Here is a 23,269-nt window from a genome sequence, read left to right on the forward strand (position 1 = left end):
TCCGGCTCAGGCTGCACATGTGTGGCCACCCCCCTGAACCCACTTTTGATAGCTGCCTTTCAACTTGCCTTTCTCTAGGCCATCCCCAACAGCTTCAGAGGTAGGAATGTGAAACTCAACAGATCTGATTTAAAAGACTTACATCACTGCTGAGAAATAGCTGAGGAGACTCAGGTTTTCCTGTTTGGCCATGTTCCCCCTGGAGAAATATATTGCTAAAGCAAGTGCTAGGTGAGCATTTAAGAACAATTATAGTAGATCCAACTGACCAAGTATGTTGCTGGAAAGCTCATTCTCCTTTCTTACTGGTGTCAGTGCTCTGAATTTCTTGAGTTCATTTTCAGCTAAGATTTATTCTAGAACAATTCCAGAATGTCTGACTTTACAAAGCAGCTGTGTCAATTCCCTTAATGTGTTACGAGCTATGACTTTGCTATATAAAAACCCTTAGAATACAATCAGGTAGTCACCTTTTTGATATTCATTTTTATCCTTTCTCCCAATGATTAAAGGCTATGAAACACTGTGAATATGCAATAAATACATCTTAATGGATTGGTATTAAAATGATAAAACAGTGAATTCTCTTTTGCAGGTGGATATCTCTGCAACAACCAGATAATCTCTATTTCAGCTAGCTGCCCCAAGAACCATCCTGCACTGTTGGTGGGAATGTATATTGGTGTAGCTACTATGGAAAACAGTATGGAGGTTCCTCAGAAAACTAAAAGTAGAACTACCATATGATCCAGCAATCCCACTCCTGGGCATATACCCAGACAAAACTATAATTCAAAAAGATACATGCACCCCTATGTTTATGGCAGCACTATTCCCAATAGTCAAAACATGGAAACAACCCATGTGTCCATCGACAGATGAATGGTCAAAGAAGATGTGGTATATATGTATATATATATACAATGGAATAAGACTCAACCATAAAAAAATAAGGAAATAATGCCATTTGCAGCAACATGGATGCAACTAGAAATTATCATGCTAAGTGAAGCAAGTCAGAAAGAAAGACAAATAACATGTGATATCACTTATATGTGGAATGTAAAATATGGCAAAAATGAACCTGTCTACAAAACATAAACAGACTCACAGTAAAAGAGAACACACTTGTGGTTGCCAAGGGGGTAGGGGGAGAGAGAGACGGATGGACTGGGAGTTTGGGTTTAGTAGATGCAAACTATTACATTCAGAATGGATAAACAACAAGGTCCTACTGTATAGCACAGGAAACTATATCTAATCTCCTGGGATAAAGGATAATGGAAAAGAATATAAAAAAGAATGTTTATATGTGTATAACTGGGTCATTTCACGGTACAGCAGAAATTAGCACAACATGGTATATCAACTATACTTTAAAAATTAAAAATATTCTATCAAACATTTAGAGAAGAGCTAATACCTATCCTTATCAAACTCCCAAAATATAGCAGAGGGAGGAACACTCCCAAACTCATTCTACGAAGCCACCATCACCCTGATACCAAAACCAGACAAAGATGTCACAAAAAACCAAAACTACAGGCCAATATCACCGATGACCATAGATGCAAAACTCCTCAACAAAAGACTAGCAAACAGAATCCAGCAGCACACTAAAAGGATCATACACCATGATCAAGTGGGGTTTATCCCAGGAATGCAAAGATTCTTCAATATACGCAAACCAATCAATGTGATAAGCCATATTAAAACATTGAAGGAGAAAAACCATATTTTCATCTCAATAGAGGCAGAAAAATCTTTCAACAAAATTCAACACCTATTTATGATAAAAATCCTCCAGAAAGTAGGCATAGAGGGAACTTACGTCAACATAGTAAAGACTATATATGACAAACCCACAGCCAACATCGTTCTCAATGGTGACAAACTGAAAACATTTCCTCTCCGAACAGGAACAACACAAGGTTGCCCACTCTCACCACTATTATTCAAAAGCGTTTTGGAAGTCCTAGCCACTGCAATCAGAGAGGAGAAAGAAATAAAATGAATCCAAATTGGAAAAGAAGAAGTAAACCTGTCACAGTTGACAGATGACATGATACTATACAATAGATAATCCTAAAGATGCTACCAGAAAACTAGTAGAGCTAATCAATGAATTCAGTAAAGTAGCAGGATACAAAATTAATGCACAGAAATCTCTTGCATTCCTATACAATAATGATGAAAATTGGAAAGAGAAATTAAGGAAACACTCCCATTTACCATTGCAAAAAAAAGAATAAAATACCTAAGAATAAACCTCCTAAGGAAGCAAAAGATCTGCATGCAGAAAACTATAAGATACTGATGAAAGAAATTAAAGATGATACAAACAGATGGAGAGTTATACCATGTTCTTGGATTGGAAGAATCAATATTGTGAAAATAACGCTACTACCCAAAGCAATCTACAGATTCAAAGCAATCTCTATCAAACTACCAATGGCATTTTTCACAGAATTAGAAAAAAATAATTCACAATTTGTATGGAAACACAAAAGACCCTGAATAGCCAAAGCAAGCTTGAGAAAGAAATACAGAGCCGGAGGAATCAGGCTCCCTAACTTCAGATTATATTACAGAGCTACAGTAATCAAAGTAGTATGATACTGGCACAAAAACAGACTTATAAATCAATGGAACAGGATAGAAAGCTCAGAGATAAACACACACACATATGGTCACCTTATTTTTGATAAAGGAGGCAAGAATACACAGTGGAGAAACGACAGCCTCTTCAATAGTGGTGCTAGGAAAACTGGACAGCTACATGTACAAGAATGAAATTACAAAACTCCCTAACACCATACACCAAAATAAACTCATAATGGATTAAAGACCTCAATGTAAGGCCAGACATATAAAACTCTGAGAGGAAAACATAGGGAGAACACTCTATGACATAAATCACACCAAGATCCTTTCTGACCCATCTCCTAGAGAAATGGAAATAAAAACAAAAATAAACAAATGGGACCTAATGAAACTTAAACGCTTTTGCACAGCTAAGGAAACCATAAACAAGACGAAAGACAACCCTCAAAAATGGGAGAAAATATTTGCAGATGAAGCAACTGACAGAGGATTAATCTCCAAAATATACAAGCAGCTCATGCAGCTCAATATCAAAAAACCCAGTCCAAAATGGGCAGAAGATCACTTGATTAAGGTGGAATCTTCCATGTCTCTCCATTGTAAAGTTATTTTTCCCCTTGGTAATTGATAAATAATATGTGGGGTGAAAATTCTGGATCAGTGAATATCCTATTTTCAAACAACTCTTCACCCAAGTGTTCATCAATGATAATCCTTGTCTGAATTAATTATTACATTAATAGTTGCAAAATGACACTTTCTTAATTCTATCATTCCTATTGCATTTATTAGCTGACATTTTTCTATAAAGAAGAGCTCTCCCACTTTTCATTTTGAGTATCATTATGAACTCATGTGTTTTTTAAAAAATTAACTATGTTATGCCTTATTATAATGATAATGTTATTCTTTGGAATGTTCCTTTTGTCGGATTTGGGCAATGTGATCTCTGTTATTGTTTAACCACACAATGCTTTTTTATTACTAGAATAATTTCTAATATATTACTACTCACAAATAGGAACTCAGAAAGGGACTCGAGAAGGTGCAGTGTTATTCAGACTCTTCTTAGAAGTCTGCCTTCTTCCTTTGTACTCTCAACCCAATGTGAGGCTTTTGGGTTGGAAGGACATACTTCTGAATTAAACTACAGATGAGTGTCACCCAATTCTAATCCCTATTCCCTTTTTTCTAGGCATACCATACCTACTGCCATGCTAGTCCTTCTGCTGGGCACCTCTTTCCTCATCTATATTTATTTACAACACTAAAGAGCAGCAATTTGCCAACTGGCCCCTCTTCAGTTCTCCAGTCCATATGCCCCAAGATCTCCTTTTTGCACTGGTCTGTGGTGGCCTTGGCCTACCTCTTCTACCTACTCAAGTAACACTTTTACCACGAATTTAATTACCTGTGTTTCAATTTATAGGATCTTACCTAGCCATATGGTCTGCTGCTTCTGGCAATTTAAGAATACTATTGAGATTGTCTGTAAGACAGTCAAGCTGCGTTGTGACAGTGAATGCCTGACATACGTCTCACATTGTGGTGAGGCTCAATTGTGGGATAATTAATTTTTAATTTGATTTTTTAATTTTTATTTTTAATCAATGATGATAAATTTTTAAATTAATGATGTAATTGCATTATTTTAATTCATTCATTGAGAGTTCCAGCTCCCTAAGTTTCTCAGAACTACCACATTGCTAAAAATGAGATTCTTGGGTACACTATTAAGGTAATAGTAGCTCAGTTACATTGTTACCTTAATAATGTAACTGATCCACATACATAAAGGAGCAAGAGAAAGGACTGGAAGGGGGAAGGAAATTAACATTAATGGCCACATATCCTATGCTGTGCTCTCTGCAGATGAGAACTTATTCATATTGTGCATCACAGTTTGTAAACTGATTTTATATACATTAGGTCTCAAGTACCCTTTGTCTTATAGGACAGGTGTCATATTTTTGTTTATTTTGTTTGTTTCTGCAAGTTTATGAAGAGTACAAGTGATGCTGATTTATGTCCTATTTGGAGCCTGCAAGTTTCTGGTTCCATACCCAGACGCTGCTACCTAGCCCTTCTAATGGATGGGAGAGCTAGTTAAGTCTTAGACTGTCCAGCTCTGAACTTGCTCTGAATCTCAAGCTTTTCTATCCACAAAACACGCAGGGGCTTTCAACTATTTTTCTATATATTGGATTTACTGGCAGTAACTTGATGACTTCCAAAATGTTCTTTCATGCCCAGGGAGCTTGAATACAGGTCTCTTTCAGTGATCTACAGCACATCATAAATAATAACACTTTGCTACTTATATAAAGACAATATTGCTGGTTTTTCAACACAGTTTTTTTTTTTTTTTTTGTCCGTGCCACACAGCTAGTGGGATCTTAGTTCCCCAACCAGGGATTGAACCCGGGGCACAGCAGCGAAAGTGCCGAGTCCTAACCACTAGACCACCAGGGAACTCACCCAAACAATTTTTTTACTAATTATATTCCTCCCTTCTCCCCCAGAAGTGGGCAGAAAAGGCATTTTTAATCTCCTTTTACAGGTGAGGAAAAACAAGATCAGAGGTGTTAAGTGCTATGACCCTAGTGCCCCGATCTCCTGTCCCCAGTTTGAGGCTCTCTGCAAGCCTATGTTCCTCTTTTCTCATGACCCTTCTCTCCTCCTTTGACGCTCACCAAAAATACTTTTAATCCTTTTGGAAGAGAAGCCCAGCTACACAATGGTACACATTACCTTCACACAGTCAGAAGCTTTGGATGGTTCCCCAAGTAAAGCTGGAAATATTCGAAGTAAAATGAAATGAAAGCAAAGTAATCATCGGACAGAAGTTGCTTTGTCCCTTCTGCATTTTAGGAACTCAAGGATTATTCCAATCATTTGTTGAACATTCTACATTGGCATACAATCTGGCAAATCTCTTAACTTATAGTGCAGATCCCTGCCCAAATTTTAGCAAAGAGCCGGGGTGGACATAGTGTTTTATTCTGTATAGAGCCGTCTGTTATGGGGGCTGGGATATATGGAAGCAGGGACTGAGCAAGGGACTTGGTGGGTGGGTGGAGAAGGACATGTCCCGATGACGATCTGTTAGCGGCGGTTGTTGTCGTGGTCATCTGTGATAGCAGCAAGAACATAAGCACACTGAAGAGGTAGAGACAGGAAGCCTCACACTCCTCTGCCTCTGAGACAGGACAGGATGGGGTATATGAATGTGAGGAGTCACAGTAGATCTGCAGAGAGTCCAGCTGAGTAGGGGAATATTTGTCTTCCAGCCTTGGCTTTTCTTGAGCAATGACCCCTGGGAACCAGTGGAGTAATCCTGAATATAGTTACTATATTTCATGCTACAGAAGTTTCTGAGTAGATCGTCACTTTTTCCAGAGAGATCTTTTTCACATTTTGTTGTTGCCAGTCATAGGCTTAAGTGTGGGTTTCTTTTTCTCCTAAGTGGCACTCAAACGTTGACTGATTCCTCATTTATTTGGCTGTGGACTGACAAAACGCTGTCCCGTCAGTCTTCAATGATCAAAAGCAGTCCCTTCTATTTTGACAGATGAAGAAACATCTATAAGGAATGCAGGAGGATCGTTGATGAAGGTGTTACAAGCCCGGAAGAAGAACAAGAGCACCAAGCTGACTATTGAGTCAGAGAGGGCATCCTCAGATAAAAGTACTGTCAGCTTGTCAGGCTTCATGAATGAGCAGCTGGACTTTCATAATAACAGTGATATTATCAGTGCACTAAATTACATACTGCCTTATATCTCAGAGGGAAAACTAGGAGGTGTGGAATCAACATTATTACCATTCATTCAACTTCTTTTTTCAAATACAGGAGATGGAGATATGTCGCTGGGCCTTTTGAAAAACAATACAAGGAGCCCTTCTGTTAAACCTGTACGCAACAAATCAACTAACAAAAATAAATTGAGGAAACTCCATTTTATTGAAAATTTGTTAGATGCAGAAACTCAAGAAAAAATTGATGAGGTTAAAAAGGAAGAAAAACCTGCCACACGTACACATTCCAACCTTTTAAGTGCCATGTTTAAACACTACATCTTTCAAAAAAATTGGAAACTGCCCAACCACAGAAGGACAGCCTAGCAAAGATTGAGAGTAAAGAGGAAAAGCTGCTGAAAGTGAACAGGGTCCTCAAGGGACCAAGGGGCATACAGAAAATGCACCTCAAAGCAGTGGGAGATGAGAGCATCAGGAGGAAACAGAATGCCCAGCCATCTGTGGCGAACACTGCCAAAGAAAGAAGGCTCAGGAGGCCATCCCCAAGAAAGCTGAAACAGCTTCTCATGGTGCCGAGGCCCAGGAAGCTGGTGGGAAAGTCCTCCAATGCAGAGTCTTCATTCATAAAGGAACCCAAGGCAGCAGGTTCCTCTTCCCTGAAACAGTACTTCAAGGGTAGGCCTTCTGCCTCCATCCCTCCAAAATCCCTATCTGGGGTTAAAAATAAATCAAAAGACTTATCCAACACTATTCGTTTTTTAGAAGATGCAAAGGCTAGAGTTAGAAATATTAAGGCCTTTGAATTAATCTCACATTCTGGGAAAAAAATACATCTTCCATAAAATTAGGTCTCATCGGGTCCACAGAAAACCCAAAGTCAAAAGGAGTCGAAAGTTCAAAAAGAAAAGTTCACTCAATAGAATGATGCTTGCAAGCCCTCCATTCTCTATAGTGAGGAGTCTCATAAATTCCCCTCCACAAAGGCTGTTTCATCTTCAGGAGAAGTGACTTCTCAGGAACATCCTTTTCCAGAATTATTTTCTCTTTCAGACCCTTCTACAGAAAACACTACTTCAGAAAACAATCCTGAACAAAATGTTTCTGAAGAAATTATTTCTACACGAAACTCCACTCTGCCAGGAGGAACAGGACTTGGAAACACTACCCACAGGAACTTGTCCACTGCACATTCTACTGTTGCTGCAGACAGCAGTATGCCAACTGTTCAACACACCAATGAAACACCATGGGAGCACAACAGCACGGGCACTGAATTGTCCTCTAAGCCCACAGGCTTCACTTTCCCAGGGCTCACATCCCCGAGTGATCAAGTTGAAACTCACCTAAACCAGCAGCTACGGTCCCTCATCCCCAACAATGACGTGCAATGGCTCATTTCTCATGTGATCCAGACTTCGAAAATGGACTGCTTGGAGACCCACGTGCGGCTGGGCTGTGCCAACCTCCTCTCTAGAACAGGCCTCCTGATGAAGCTTCTCAGCAAGCAGCAAGGAGTAAAGGTGTCCAAAGCAAAATGGGATATGGACCAGTGGAAAACTGACAACTATAGCAGTGAGAGCACAGAAGCCCAGAGTGAGCAGAAAGAGCAGGAGTCAAGTGAGGTGAGGATGAGCCCTGAGACATGGGACCTGGACTGTTACTCAGTCTAGGACATGCCATTGACGTGCCCAAGCAGGAATACCACGGGCTCCTAGTCTGTATCTTATCTTCAGCCATGAACTGGTTAAGACAGTGATCGCCCACTTTGCTCATTTAGGGAGTTTGCCACTATTCCTAGGGTAGACAAGAAAAGGACATAACACAAGATAAATAAATTGTAGAAGAAAATGCTAATGATAAGATTAATAACATTAAATTTGGCTTGTTCTTATGGAAGCTACTCGCCTGAAAGTATTGGGTTTTATAGTAGTTTAAGAATAGTTAGCTATTGTTTAGAATAGGTTTAAGAAGAGTTAGCTTTCATCCCCTCTATCTCCTTATTTTTAAAAAATTGTTATTTATTTTTTTAGCTCACAAAAGAAGTTCCAGGATATGGCTATAAGAATAAACTCAACTTGGCAATATATATAACTGTAGTAGTGACGATTTTGGTTACAATTCTCTGTCTCCTTGAGGTAAGGACAATAATTAATTCAGATTCAGAGCCCACAAACTGAGAATCAAAGCCACCTTTCCAACTACTACTTCCTGATTCTTCTCTTTAGTCATGAGGACTGAGATACAGTTTGTTCTTTTTTTTTTTTTTTTTTGCAGTACATGGGCCTCTCACTGTTGTGGCCTCTCCCGTTGCGGAGCACAGGCTCCGGACGCGCAGGCTCAGCGGCCACGGCTCACGGGCCCAGCCTCTCCGTGGCACGTGGGATCTTCCCGGACCGGGGCACGAACCCATGTCCCCTGCATCGGCAGGCGGACTCTCAACCACTGCGCCACCAGGGAAGCCCCACTTTGTTCTTTTACTGAAAAGTATATTCCCAGGATTTTTTTGTTTTTTTTTCTTTTTTCTTTTTGGCTGAGTTTGGTCTTCATTGAGGTGCGTGGGCTTCTCATTGCAGTGGCTTCTATTGTTGTGGAGTGCGGGCTGTAGGCGCGCGGGCTCAGGAGTTGTGGCGCACGGACTTAGTTGCTCCGCAGCATGTGGGACCTTCCCAGACCAGGGATCAAACCCATGTCCCCTGCACTGGCAGGCAGATTCTTAATCACTGGGCCACCAGGGAAGTCCCCACAGGAGTTTTAAAAGAACTCCACTCCCAGGAGATCTCTATGGAATTGGATCCATGATAATAAGCCATTGGACAATTTTGACAAGTTAAGTTTATAAGCAGGCCAGAGTTGACATGATAGTAAAATTTCTTCAACTCAAAACACTATGCTGATTTGATGTACTCACCAGTCACTCTCATTCTACTGTTGATTTCTTTCCTTGTTGGCCGAAGTGATGAGAGATATAGGATCTCCATACTCATGGAGCTATCACTCACCCTGGGAGGGCTAAAAGGACATGCTTAAAAGATAAAAGTGTGATCTCGTCAATTCCTTAGGTTTACTTAGCAACTTTCTTCTCCAGTGTATTAAGAATAGTGTAGGGCTTCCCTGGTGGCACAGTGGTTGAGAGTCCGCCTGCCGATGCAGGGGACACGGGTTCGTTGCCCGGTCCGGGAAGATCCCACATGCCGCGGAGCGGCTGGGCCTGTGAGCCATGGCCGCCGAGCCTGCGCGTCCGGAGCCTGTGCTCCGCAATGGGAGAGGCCACAACAGTGAGAGGCCCGCGTACCGCAAAAAAAAAAAAAAAAAAAAAAAAAAAAAGAATAGTGTAGATAGGTTCCATTAAAACACTGAAAGTACAATCCTGCAGCAGGCTACCCTAAAGTATGTCATATTTATAGTAGCCTATTCCTGGAGCTAGCCTGTTTACCTTTTGTTCAGTTCCATAATGGTTTGTTACTTTTCCCAACAGGCAGTTGCTAACATTAAAAGATTGATTTTAATAAGCTGACAATCTGAATGCTACCCTACCAATCCAACCTACTTTATTTACCTTTTCCCTTGTAATGGCAGCCCTCCATTCCAGCCAAAGCAGCTCCTCACTATGGGCTAGTTACACCATACCCATTCCTACTTTTGTCTGTGCCTTTGCCCAACTAAAATTCCTTTATTTTGCTTTGCCTGTGGAAGTCCTATGAATCTCTCAAAAGCCAACTCAAGTTCAGATATCTTTCTCCATAAAGTCTTCCCTGAATACTCCAGCCCTCCTGATCCTAGTCCAGGGAGGTTTGTCACCATTTCTTAGGGGCCATAGTGAAGCAGTCGCCTCCCCTCAGAACTCACAAAAGTGGTAAGCAGTTTTTTAAAAGGCATCCCCTCAAGAGAGAAACACCAAGGTTAGCACATCATGGAGCTGAGCAGAGATGTGTGAGGACCAATGGCTTCCTGTCCTATCAGACTTGAATACAACCTTACATGATGTAGTAACTTCTAAAGAGAAGTGCGTCTATCTGCAGGAGGGTTGGTCAGTGGTGAAAGCGTAGAAAAGGTGAGGAGAGACCGACATGGGCAGTGTCCGGCCTCACATTGCCCGAGAGTAGAGATGGCACCTTAGGCAGCTTAACTGAAGAGTCAGGCCCACTAGCCAGGCTGTGCGTGTTGAGGAGACGGATGCATCCAGCTACCTCAGGCCTTCCCGTTAAATTCTGGATTCAGCTGATTCCTTTTCTAATTCTGTTCTCACCAAGTAGCCTTCGATTGTGTGATTGTGCTTTAGTGTACCACGGAGGCCTGTGTCCACAGAAGGTAATTCTCTGATTGTGTAGACACGGATGCCGTGTGTGTAGAACAGATGTATTTCTCATTGTCAAGTAATAATTTGGCATTCTGATTTTTGATCCATCCTGTGATATTGATAGACTGAGACTGCCACCATAGGAAGACCTGAATCCTCTCTTGGTGAGGAAGAGTATAATTTCTGAGCCTAGGAGGCTGGGGACTAACATGGGGTCAGCTTGCTAGTCATTGGCCATTGCCCAGACTCTACCCTCTCCATCTCCAGGTGGCATATGGCCTTCTGCTTTTCTAGAATTTCAGAAAGTCCCCTTTTTTTATTGTTTTTAACTTCTATGTAGTTTAACCTTGCATTTGTTTTGTTTTGTTTTGGTCTGTGGGATCTTAGTTCCTCAAGTAGGGATTGAACCTGTACCCTCGGCAGTGAAAGCGAGGAGTCCTAACCGTTATTTCCTCTCCCCACTTATATGATAAGCTTTTTGAGGACAGGGGCCATGCAGTGTTCTTCCTATAGTAGACAATAATCGGGTTCAATGGAAGAGAGATGAGGCGTTATGTCAATTCCACAGTGAGGAATAATACAACCGAATATTTATTTGAAGTAGCATAGAGTCCAGCAATAGAACCAATTGTTCTTAAGACTTTTGAAATGTCACATTTTAATATTCCAATCAGTGGAAGAAAATGAATAAATGGTGAAACAATGGCTGCCTAACTATTTCGGGGATAAATAATAGCAGATCCCCATGTTTATCTTAAATAAATATTTCCATAAATGTGAAAAAAGACCACATAAATGTATTAGAAGAGAATAAAAGCAATATTTTTATAATCTTATCGTGGGAAGGAGCCTTCAGAGCCTGATGCCAGAAGCAGAGCCTTTGATATATTCCACCATCTAGTGTGTGACCCCAGCGTAGCACTGATTCATGCCAAGCGTACGATGAAGAGTTTTCCATATATATATATATATATATATATATATTTTTTTTTTTTAACATCTTTATTTGAGTATAACTGTTTTACAATAGTGTGTTAGTTTCTCCTTTACAACAAAGTGAATCAGTTATACATATACATATGTTCCCATAACTCTTCCCTCTTGTGTAACCCTCCCTCCCACCCTCCCTATCCCACCCCTCTAGGTGGTCACAAAGCACAAAGGTTAACTCCCTGTGCTATGCTGCAGCTTCCCACTAGCTATCTAATTTACATTTGGTAGTCTGTATATGTCCCTGCCACTCTCACACATCATCACAGCTTACCCTTCCCCCTCCCCATATCCTCAAGTCCGTGCTCTAGTAGGTCTGTGTTTTATTCCCATCCTACCACTAATCTCTTCATGACATTTTTTTTTTTAGATTCCATATATATGTGTTAGCATACGGTATTTGTTTTTATCCTTCTGACTTACTTCACTCTGCATAACAGACTCCAGGTCTATCCACCTCATTACAAATAACTCAGTTTCATTTCTTTTTATGGCTGAGTAATATTCCATTGTATATATGTGCCACATCTTCCTTATCCATTCATCTGTTGATGGACACTTAGGTTGCTTCCATGTCCTGGCTATCGTAAATAGAGCTGCAATAAACATTTTGGTACATGACTCTTTTTGAATTATGGTTTTCTCAGGGTATATGCCCAGTAGTGGGATTGCTGGGTCATATGGTAGTTCTATTTGTAGTTTTTAAAGGAACCTCCATACTGTTCTCCATAGTGGCTGTATCATTTTACATTCCCACCAACAGTGCAAGAGTGTTCCCTTTTCTCCACACCCTCTCCAGCATTTATTGTTTCTAGAGTTTTTGATGATGGCCAATCTGACCGGTCTGAGATGATATCTCATTGTAGTTTTTTTTTTTTTTTGCGGTACGCGGGCCTCTCACTGTTGTGTGGCCTCTCCCGTTGCGGAGCACAGGCTCCGGACGCACAGGCTCAGCAGCCATGGCTCACGGGCCCAGCCGCTCCGCGGCACATGGGATCTTCCCAGACCGGGGCACGAACCCGTGTCCCCTGCATCGGCAGGCGGACTCTCAACCACTGCGCCACCAGGGAAGCCCTCATTGTAGTTTTGATTTGCATTTCTCTAATGATTAATGATGTTGAGCATTGTTTCATGTGTTTGTTGGCAATCTGTATATCTTCTTTGGAGAAATGTCTATTTAGTTCTTCTGCCCATTTTTGGATTGGGTTGTTTGTTTTTATGTTATTGAGCTGCATGAGTTGCTTATAAATTTTGGATATTAATCCTTTGTCACTTGCTTCATTTGCAAATATTTTCTCCCATTCTGAGGGTTGTCTTTTGGTCTTGTTTATGGTATCCTTTGCTGTGCAAAAGCTTTTAAGTTTCATTAGATCCCATTTGTTTATTTTTGTTTTTATTTCCATTTCTCTAGGAGGTGGGTCAAAAAGGATCTTGCTGTGATTTATGTCATAGAGTGTTCTGCCTATGTTTTCCTCTAAGAGTTTGATAGTGTCTGGCCTTACATTTAGGTCTTTAACCCATTTTGAGTTTATTTTTGTGTATGGTGTTAGGGAGTGTTCTAATTTCATACTTCGACAGGTAGCTGTCCACTTTTCCCAGCACCACTTATTGAAGAGGCTGTCTTTTCTCCACTGTATATGCTTCCCTCCTTTATCAAAGATAAGGTGACCATATGTGTGGGGGGTTATCTCTGGGCTTTCTATCCTGTTCCATTGATCTATATTTCCTTTTTTTGGTGCCAGTACCATACTGTCTTGATTACTGTAGCTTTGTAGTATAGTCTGAAGTCAGGGAGCCTGATTCCTCCAGCTCCATTTTTCGTTCTCAAGATTGCTTTGGCTATTTGGGGTCTTTTGTGTTTCCATACAAATTGTGAAATTCTTTGTTCTAGTTCTGTAAAAAATGCCAGTGGTAATTTGATAGGGATTGCATTGAATCTGTAGATTGCTTTGGGTAATAGAGTCATTTTCACAATGTTGATTCTTCCAATCCAAGAACATGGTATATCTCTCCATCTGTTTGTAACCTCTTTAATTTCTTTCATTGGTGCCTTATAATTTTCTGCATACAGGTCTTTTGATTCCTTAGGTAGGTTTATTCTTAGATATATTATTCTTTTTGTTGCAGTGGTAAATGGGAGTGTTTTCTTAATTTCCCTCTCAGATTTTTCATCATTTGTGTATAAGAATGCCAGAGATTTCTGTGCATTAATTTTGTATCCTGCTACTTTACCAAATTCATTGATTAGTTCTAGTAGTTTTCTGGTAGCATCCTTAGTATTCTTTATGTATAGTATTATGTCATCTGCAAACAGTGACAGCTTTACTTCTTCTTTTCCTATTTGGATTCCTTTTATTTCTTTATTTTCTATGATTGCTGTGGCTAGAACTTCCAAAACTATGTTGAATAAGAGTGGTGAGAGTGGGCAACCTTGTCTTGTTCCTCATCTTAGTGGAAATGGTTTCAGTTTTTCACCATTGAGAACAATGCTGGCTGTGGGTTTGTCATATATGGCCTTTATTATATTGAGGAAAGTTCCCTCTATGCCTACTTTCTGCAGGGTTTTTATCATAAATGGGTGTTGAATTTTGTCAAAAGCTTTCTTTGCATCTATTGAGATGATCATACGGTTTTTCTCCTTCAGTTTGTTGATATGGTGTATCACGTTGATTGATTTGCGTATATTGAAGAATCCTTGCATTCCTGGAATAAACCCCACTTGATCATGGTGTATGATCCTTTTAATGTGCTGTTGGATTCTGTTTGCTAGTATTTTGTTCAGGATTTTTGCATCTATGTTCATCAGTGATATTGGCCTATAGTTTTCTTTCTTTGTGACGTCTTTGTCTGGTTTTGGTATTAGGGTGATGGTGGCCTCATAGAATGAGTTTGGGAGTGTTCCTCCCTCTGCTATCTTTTGGAAGAGTTTGAGAAGGATAGGTGTTAGCTCTTCTCTAAACGTTTGATAGAATTCGCCTGTGAAGCCATCTGGTCCTGGGCTTTTGTTTGTTGGAAGATTTTTAATCACAGTTTCAATTTCAGTGCTTGTGATTGGTCTGTTCTTATTTTCTATTTCTTCCTGGTTCAGTCTTGGCAGGTTGTGCATTTCTAAGAATTTGTCCATTTCTTCCAGGTTGTCCATTTTATTGGCATAGAGTTGCTTGTAGTAATCTCTAATAATCTTTTGTATTTCTGCAGAGTCAGTTGTTACATCTCCTTTTTCATTTCTAATTCTATTGATTTGAGTCTTCTCCCTTTTTTTCTTGATGAGTCTGGCTAATGGTTTATCAATTTTATTTATCTTCTCAAAGAACCAGCTTTTACTTTTATTGATCTTTGCTATTGTTTCCTTCATTTCTTTTTCAATTATTTCTGATCTGGTCTTTATGATTTCTTTCCTTCTGCTAAATTTGGGGTTTTTTTGTTCTTCCTTCTCTAATTGCTTTAGGTGCAAAGTTAGGTTGTTTATTTGAGATGCTTCCTGTTTCTTAAGGTATGATTGTATTGCTATAAACTTCCCTCTTAGAACTGCTTTTGCTGTATCCCATAGGTTTTGGGTCGTCGTGTCTCCATTGTCAGTTGTTTCTAAGTATTTTTTGATTTCCTCTTTGATTTCTTCAGTGATCACTTCGTTATTAAGTAGTGTATTGTTTAGCCTCCATGTGTTTGTATTTTTTACAGATCTTTTCCTGTAGTTGATATCTAGTCTCATAGCATTGTGGTCAGAAAAGATACTTGATACGATTTCAATTTTCTTAAATTTGCCAATGCTAGATTTGTGACCCAATATATGATCGATCCTGGAGAATGTTCCATGGGCACTTGAGAAAAATGTGTATTCTGTTGTTTTTGGATGGAATGTCCTATAAATATCAAGTAAATCCATCTTGTATAATGTATCATTTAAAGCTTGTATTTCCTTATTTATTTTCATTTTGGATGATCTGTCCATTGGTGACAGTGGGGTGTTAAAGTCCCCTACTATGATTGTGTTACTGTCGATATCCCCTTTTATGGCTGTTAGTATTTGCCTTATGTATTGAGGTGCGCCTATGTTGGGTGCATAAATATTTACAATTGTTATATCTTCTTCATGGATCGATCCCTTGATCATTATGTAGTGTCCTTCTTTGTCTCTTGTAATAGTTTTTATTTCAAAGTCTATTTTGTCTGATATGAGAATTGCTACTCCAGCTTTCCTTTGATTTCCATTTGCATGGAATATCTTTTTCCATCCCCTCACTTTCAGTCTGTAAGTGTCCCTAGGTCTGAAGTGGGTCTCTTGTAGACAGCATATATATGGTTCCTGTTTTTGTATCCATTCAGCCAGTCTGTGTCTTTTGGTGGGAGCATTTAATCCATTTACATTTAAGGTAATTATTGATATGTGCATTCCTATTACCATTTACTTAATTGTTTCGGGTTGTTCTTGTAGGTCTTTTCTTTCTCTTATGTTTCTTGCTTAGAGAAGTTCCTTTAGCATTTGCTGTAAAGCTGGTTTGGTGGTGCTGAACTCTCTCAGCTTTTGCTTGTCTGTAAAGGTTTTAATTTCTCCATCAAATCTGAATGAGATCCTTGCTGGGTAGAGTAATCTTGGTTGTAGGTTTTTTTCCTTCATCACTTTAAATATGTCCTGCCACTCCCTTCTGGCTTGTAGAGTTTCTGCTGAAAGATCAGATGTTAGCCTTATGGGGATTCCCTTGTGTGTTACTTGTTGTTTTTCCCTTGCTGCTTTTAATATGTTTTCTTTGTATTTAATTTTTGACAGTTTGATTATTATGTGTCTCGGCATGTTTATTCTTGGGTTTATCCTGTATGGGACTCTATGTGCTTCCTGGACTTGATTGACTATTTCCTTTCCTATATTAGGGAAGTTTTCAACTATAATCTCTTCAAATATTTTCTCAGTCCCTTTCTTTTTCTCTTCTTCTTCTGGGACCCCTATAATTCGAATGTTGGTGCATTTAATGTTGTCCCAGAGATCTCTGAGACTGTCCTCAGTTCTTTTCATTCTTTTTTCTTTCTTCTGCTCTGCAGTAGTTATTTCCACTATTTTATCTTCCAGGTCACTTATCCGTCCTTCTGCCTCAGTTATTCTGCTACTGATCCCATCTAGAGTATTTTCCATTTCATTTATTGTGTTGCTCATCGTTACTTGCTTCCTCTTTATTTCTTCTAGGTCCTTGTTAACTGTTTCTTGCAATTTGTCTATTCTATTTCCAAGATTTTGAATCATCTTCACCATCATTATTCTGAATTCTCTTTCAGGTAGACTGGCTATTTCCTCTTCATTTGTTAGGTCTGGTGTGTTTTTATCTTGCTCCTTCATCTGCTGTTTGTTTTTCTGTCTTCTCATTTTGCTTATCTTACTGTGTTTGGGGTCCCCCTTTTGCAGGCTGCAGGTTCATAGTTCTATCTATTTTGGGTGGCTGTCCCCAGTGGCTGAGGTTGGTTCAGTGGGTTGAGCAGGTTTCCTGGTTAGGGGGACCAGTGTCCCTGTTCTGGTGGATGAGGCTGGATCCCGTCTCCCTGGTGGGCAGGTCCATGTCTGGTGGCGTGTATGGGGATGTTGGTAGCCTTACTATAATTCTAGGCAGCCTTTCTGCTAATGGACGGGGCTGTAGACCTGTCTCACTCTTTGTTGGGTATAGGGTGTCCAGCACTGTTCGTTGCTGGTCCTTGAGTGAAGCTGGGTCTTGGTGTTGAGATGGAGATCTCTGGGAGGTTTTCGCCATTTGATATTACGTGGAGCTGAGAGGCCTCTTGTGGACCAGTGTCCTGAGGTTAGTTCTCCCACCTCAGAGACACAGCCTTGACACCTGGCTGGAGTGCCAAGAGCCTTTAATCCACACGGCTCAAAACAAAAGGGAGAAAAAAATAGAAAGGCAAGAAAGGAAGGAAGGAAGGAGGAAGGGAGGGAAGGAAGGAAGAAAGGAAGGGAGGGAGGAAGTAAGGAGGGAATAAAGAAAGGAAGGGAGGGAGGAAGAAAGGAAGGGAGGAAGGAAGGAGGGAATAAAGGAAGGAAGGGAGGAAGGAAGGAGGGAAATAGGAAAGAAAGGAGGGAAGAAAGGAAGAAAGAAGGGGGAGAAGACAAAATGAAGTAGGGTAAAATACAGTTATTAAAAAAAAAATAATTATTAAGAAGAAAAATTTATATTAAAGAAAAAAAAAGGGGGGGTCGGTCTAACCCCAGGACAAATGGTGAAAACAAAGCTACACAGACAAAATCTCACACAGCAGCACCCACATACACACTCACAAAAAGAAAAAAGGGGGGCTTCCCTGGTGGCGCAGTGGTTGAGAATCCGCCTGCCGATGCAGGAGACACGGGTTTGTGCCCTGGTCCGGGAAGATCCCACATGCCGCGGAGCAACTAAGCCCGTGAGCCATGGCCACTGGGCCTGCGCGTCCGGAGCCTGTGCTCCGCAACGGGAGAGGCCACAACAGTGAGAGGCCCGCATACCGCAAAAAAAAAAAAAAAAAAAAAAAAAGAAAAGAAAAAAGGGGAAAATAATAGTATATCTTGCTCCCAAAGTCCACCTCCTCAACCTGGGATATTTCGCTGTCTATTCAGGTTTTCCACAGATGTAGGGCACTTCAAGCTGATTGTGGAGCTTTAACCCGCTGTTTCTGAGGCTGCTGGGAGGGACCTCCCCCTCTCTTTGTTCGCACAGCTCCTGGGGCTGAGCCCTGGACCTGGCCCGGCCTCTGCGCGCAGGTCGTCTGAGGGCGTCTGCCCTTCACTCAGAGAGGGCGGGGTCAAAGGAGCAGCGTTAACGGAGCAGCTGATTCGTGGTCTCTGGCTCACTCAGGCGGGGGGGTGGGGGGGGACACGGATGTGGGGCGAGTGCGCGGCGGCAGAGGCCGGCGTGACGCTGCACCGGCCCGAGGCGCACTGCGCGTTTTCCCAGGGAAGCAGTCCCTGGATCCCAGGACCCTGGCAGTGGCGGGCTGCACAGGCTCCCGGGAGGGCCGGTGTGGAGAGTGACCTGTGCTCGCACACAGGCCTCTTGGTGGTGGCAGTAGCAACCTTAGCGTCCCCCACCCGTCTCTGTTGTCCGTGCCGACAGCCGCAGCTCGTGCCCGTTTCTGGAGCTCCTTTAAGCGGCGCGCTTAAACCCCTCTCCTCGCGCAGCAGGAGGTAAAGAGGGAAGAAAAGGTCTCTTGCCTCTTCGGCAGCTCCAGACTTCTCCCGAACTCCCTCCTGGCCAGCTGTGGTGCACTAACCCCTTCAGGCTGTTTTCGCTCTGCCAACTCCAGACCTTTCCCTGGGATCCGCCGGAGGCTCAATTCCCAGCCCCGCCCACCGCGGCGGGTGAGCAGACAAGCCTCTCGGGCTGGTGAGTGCTGATCAGCACCGATCTTCTGCGGGAATCTCTCCGCTTTGCCCTCCGCACCCTGTGGCTGCGCTCTCCTCCGCGGCTCCGAAGCTTCCCCCTCCACCACGCGCAGTCTCCGCCTGCGAAGGGGCTTCTAGTGTGTGGGAACCTTTCCTCCTTCACGGCTCCCTCCCACCGGTGCAGGTCCCGTCCCTATTCTTTTGTCTCTGTTTATTCTTTTTTCTTTTGCCCTACCCAGGTATGTGGGGAGTTTCTTGCCTTTTGGGAGGTCTGAGGTCTTCTGTCAGCGTTCGGTGGGTGTTCTATAGGAGAAGTTCCACGTGTAGATGTATTTCTGATGTCTCTGTGAGGAGGAAGGTGATCCCCGCGCCGTACTCTTCCGCCATCTTCTCGCTCCCCCGAATCTTTTTCGAGTTTTCCATATATTGTCTGATTTAATGCCCACAGTCGTGTGAGGATGATTTACTATCCCTCCTTCATAGATGAAGGAGGTCAATGTAAGGCCCAGTGGCCAAACCCAAAGCAGAAGCCAGTCTCACCCGAAGGCAGAGCTCGTGCTCCCCCCTCCACTCTTCTGTCTTGTCTCCTTAGAGATAAAAACACTGGAAGGACTCGGAACACTGAAATTCAATGAAGCCTGTATTGCTTTACTATAAAGAGTTGCGGGCTTCCCTGGTGGCGCAGTGGTTGAGAGTCCGCCTGCTGATGCAGGGGATACGGGTTCGTGCCCCGGTCCGGGAAGATCCCACATGCCGCAGAGCAGCTGGGCCCATGAGCCATGGCCTCTGAGCCTGCGCGTCCGGAGCCTGTGCTCTGCAATGGGAGAGGCCACAACAGTGAGAGGCCCACGTACTGCAAAAAAAAAAAAAAAAAAAGAGTTGTTGGTTTGTTTGTTTGGGGGTGGCGGGGTTTGGCCATGCCGTGCAGCTTGCGGGATCTTAGTTCCCTGACCAGGGATTGAACCTCGGGCCACAGCAGTGAAAGCGTCAAGCCCTAACCACTGCACCACCCTGGAACTCCGGAGTTTTGTAAGTCAACAAGAAAAAGACAAACAGTCCAGGGGAAAAGGGGGCAAGGGCTGTGAAGAGTAGGAGGTGTGTTGACAGTCTGCCACCATATCTGCCCGTCCTCTCCTCATGGCTCATGTGCAGTGGGTTTTGTTAGCCAGGCCTTTGTCACCTCATGATGTGAAAATAATCTCTAATATTTTCTTCAAGTACTTTTATAATCTGTCTAGAATTTGTTGTATTTGTTTTTTAGTGTGGTTGAGGTAGGGGATCTAACGTTTTCCCCCTACATGAAGATCGAATTGTTTCAAATCTTTCACTGAATGGTTTATTCTTTCCTCCTAGGTCTAATATACTATTTTCATCTGGACTCTATTCTGTGATCCAGTTATCTTGTCCTGTACCAGTACCAATATCACACTGCTTAATTCCAGTTGCTCTATAGCATATTTTATATCTGGTAGGGCAAGGTCCTACTCTTTGACCTCCTTTTTCAAACATTTCATTACTATTCTTACATATATTCTCTACCAAATGTCAGCTGGCCAGGTTTTATTTAAAAATTATTTTGGCTATAAATGGATTGCATTGAATTTGTAGGTTTATTTGAGGAGAATTGACCTCTTACAACATTCTAGGAGGATGGTATCTCATGCCATGTAAGTACTTCTTCTTAATGTCCTTCAGAAAAGTTTTAACATTTTCATCACATAGGTCTTACAAATTTTTGGTGAAGTTTATTCCTAGGGACTTTATGCATTTTTATTGATATAGTAAATGGGATGTTTCTTCTGCTTTTTAGTTAGTTATTTGTGTTATATGGGAAAGCTATTGAGGCTTATGTATGGAGCCATCTTACTCATGTTACTTCCAAAAAAGTTTCGGTTGATTCTTTTGGTCTTTTTAGGACTCTCAGTTCACATACAAATATGTTTGTCTCTTCCTTGCCAATACTTCGTTTTCCTTATCGTACTGATTAAGACCTCCTCCACAGTGATCAATAGTAGCAGTAATGGTGGGCATCCTACTCTTGTTCTTGACTGTAAAACAATGTTTAGCTTTCTGCTAGATACTTTTATTTTCTTTTCCTACTTCTAAGAGTTTTTATTAGGAATTATCTGTTGAACGTGATCTAAAACAGTCAATAAAATATATCGCCAGCTGCATGCAAGACCCTAAGTTAGGTACTGTGGAAGAGTCAAAGGATTATTAAACAGGGCTGAATTCCTTTCCTTCAAAAACTTATCATCACACTGGGTAGGGAAGATTTAAAGTAAAAAGGAATTAATAAGGATTTGGAAATAGTTTTAATGGATAATCATGATCATGTTTTCTTTCAAAACAGATTTAATCTCATAGGATTGCAAAAGAGGAAGATAAAACAAGAAGCAGGAGGTAAATATTGGTCTTTTAAAGCAGAATTTTACAACTAGAGGAGAACTTAGAACTCATCTATTTCAATTTCGTCACCAAAGGCAAGAAGAATGTTTAATTACCCTAATGATTTACCCTAATTTATTTATCAGCAGAATTAGCTCCCCAGCCCAAGCTGAGTTAGAGCAGGACTGGCACAGATTCATCTGCTTTCACTAGTCCTTTAAGGAAAGAGGGTGGATGGGGAGAGGGTTTTGGTTGTACCAGTTCCTGCTGGCCTGATGCCTGTTCCTAGGTATCAGGTCAGGCCAGAGGCCTCGTAGGAGGCTCTGGGGTAGAGAGGGTCACATGGTTGGGGATTTAGGGGCTGGCCTCACTCAAAGCTGACCAAAGGTAGAACCTATGAGTCCCTTCTATAAAGTGGCCAGAAAACTTCCCTTCTCATCCTACTGTTTTTCAGGCCCCTACTCTCTATTCCCTTTATGCAAACCTCATAGATTTTTAACCAGGAGAAACTTTAGACAGTAGTTTGCCTCTTCCTTTTATAATAAGGAAATGGAGAAAGAGAAAGGGAAAATATCTTGCCTCATGTTCACACTGCTAGTGATTATGAAAAAGAAGATGGTCCCTTTCCACTGAGGACTTCTCTACTCATCACACTGTGCTTGGGCTGTGACCTATGTTTTATGTCACAATTCAGTAGACACATACTAGATGGACATAAGTAGCTTCTGAAACAAACTTATTGTGCACTGTGATTTTTTTCTATTCTATTTGTATTCAAAAAGAGTATTTTGTGTTTCCCTGCTGGTCATGGCCTTTAAACGGATTTCACAATTCACTGACACCTCAGTGACAGCCTGCAGTGTGTAAGTCAGAGAGCTACAGATGACTTTGCTCGTTGGGTTCAGGTGTTTACTTGGTGTGATTCAACTTATAGGATAGAGCAGCCAGGAAAATAAAAGCACCTTCTCCCCACACCCACACCCCCAGCAAGTACTGCATGTGCAACTAAGTCCGAAGCGGACAGGCGTGAAGCGCCTCTAGAGAGAAACGTGTTTCTGCCCAGCGCCGTTGTGCAGTGTTTTCACTGCACGAGGGCACTTGGCCAAGGGGCAAGAAAGGTGAATGGGGCTGAAAATCCTGCCTATCCTCCATGCTAAGCCACATGCACAGGTCTCCCCAGAGACACTGGGGGACCATTTTGGACAGAGAGAACTTCTTGAAGGCTTGCATGGAATGATTTTCAAGATCCCTGGTCTGTGGTGATTTTGCTCATTGTGATTATGGACTGAGGTACCCATTTAGTCCTAATAAGACCAGAGATAACACATTGTGAGGGAGATGAAAAATGACATGTAACACTAACTGTGTGTGTTCTCCTCCAAGGGGCTTTTTTCGATTTCTGCTGTGTAAGAGACGCTCAAGGGAAAGTTAGAGTCAGGTAGATTTGAGGAGGATAAAGTACTGTGGCCAGAGAAAGCAGGGGAGATGCAGAATTAATATTTCCCTTTCTGTGTTCTAGGAGGGCTTTTTCAGGAGAAGGCTGCCACTTTGGCTTAGGGATATGCATAGGCCTCTCAACTCCACACACAAGGAAAACATGGCACAAAAGCTACACGAGAGGGAGTCTTCTGATGAGGATGAGATATTCTATAAGGATGCAGGGTAAATGATAGGGGACAATTTAAAATGCTCATCTAAAATGAGGAAATAATGAAAACTATAATTGTTCCTTTCAAAAGTAAAAGCCTTGGCATTATTCTTCTTACCCGAGGGAAGTCATCAAAGCCCCAGCAGAGAAGCTTCGGGATGCATATTGGGTTGAAAAAGAGTGCGGGTGAGGACAGTGAGTCAGCACACGAGACTGTCACAGGGTGAGCCCTGTTCTGCCTCAG

General features: G+C 41.8%; 1 protein-coding gene across 1 annotated transcript; it reads left to right on the plus strand.

The window, feature by feature from the left end:
- Window positions 1-190: 190 nt before the first annotated feature.
- On the plus strand, window positions 191-23,252 carry LOC131746461 (leucine-rich repeat-containing protein 37A2-like). The gene is given in 12 exon segments (XM_067021543.1): window positions 191-231; window positions 4,034-4,152; window positions 6,176-6,685; window positions 6,688-7,181; window positions 7,183-7,339; window positions 7,342-7,985; window positions 8,394-8,498; window positions 21,343-21,392; window positions 22,761-22,815; window positions 22,897-23,039; window positions 23,149-23,206; window positions 23,208-23,252. Coding segments are annotated over 12 exon segments (2,421 nt in total).
- The last annotated feature ends 17 nt before the right edge of the window (window positions 23,253-23,269 follow it).

The sequence above is a fragment of the Kogia breviceps genome, chromosome 19 (assembly GCF_026419965.1).
Source record: "Kogia breviceps isolate mKogBre1 chromosome 19, mKogBre1 haplotype 1, whole genome shotgun sequence".
In the NCBI taxonomy this organism is placed as follows: domain Eukaryota; kingdom Metazoa; phylum Chordata; class Mammalia; order Artiodactyla; family Physeteridae; genus Kogia; species Kogia breviceps.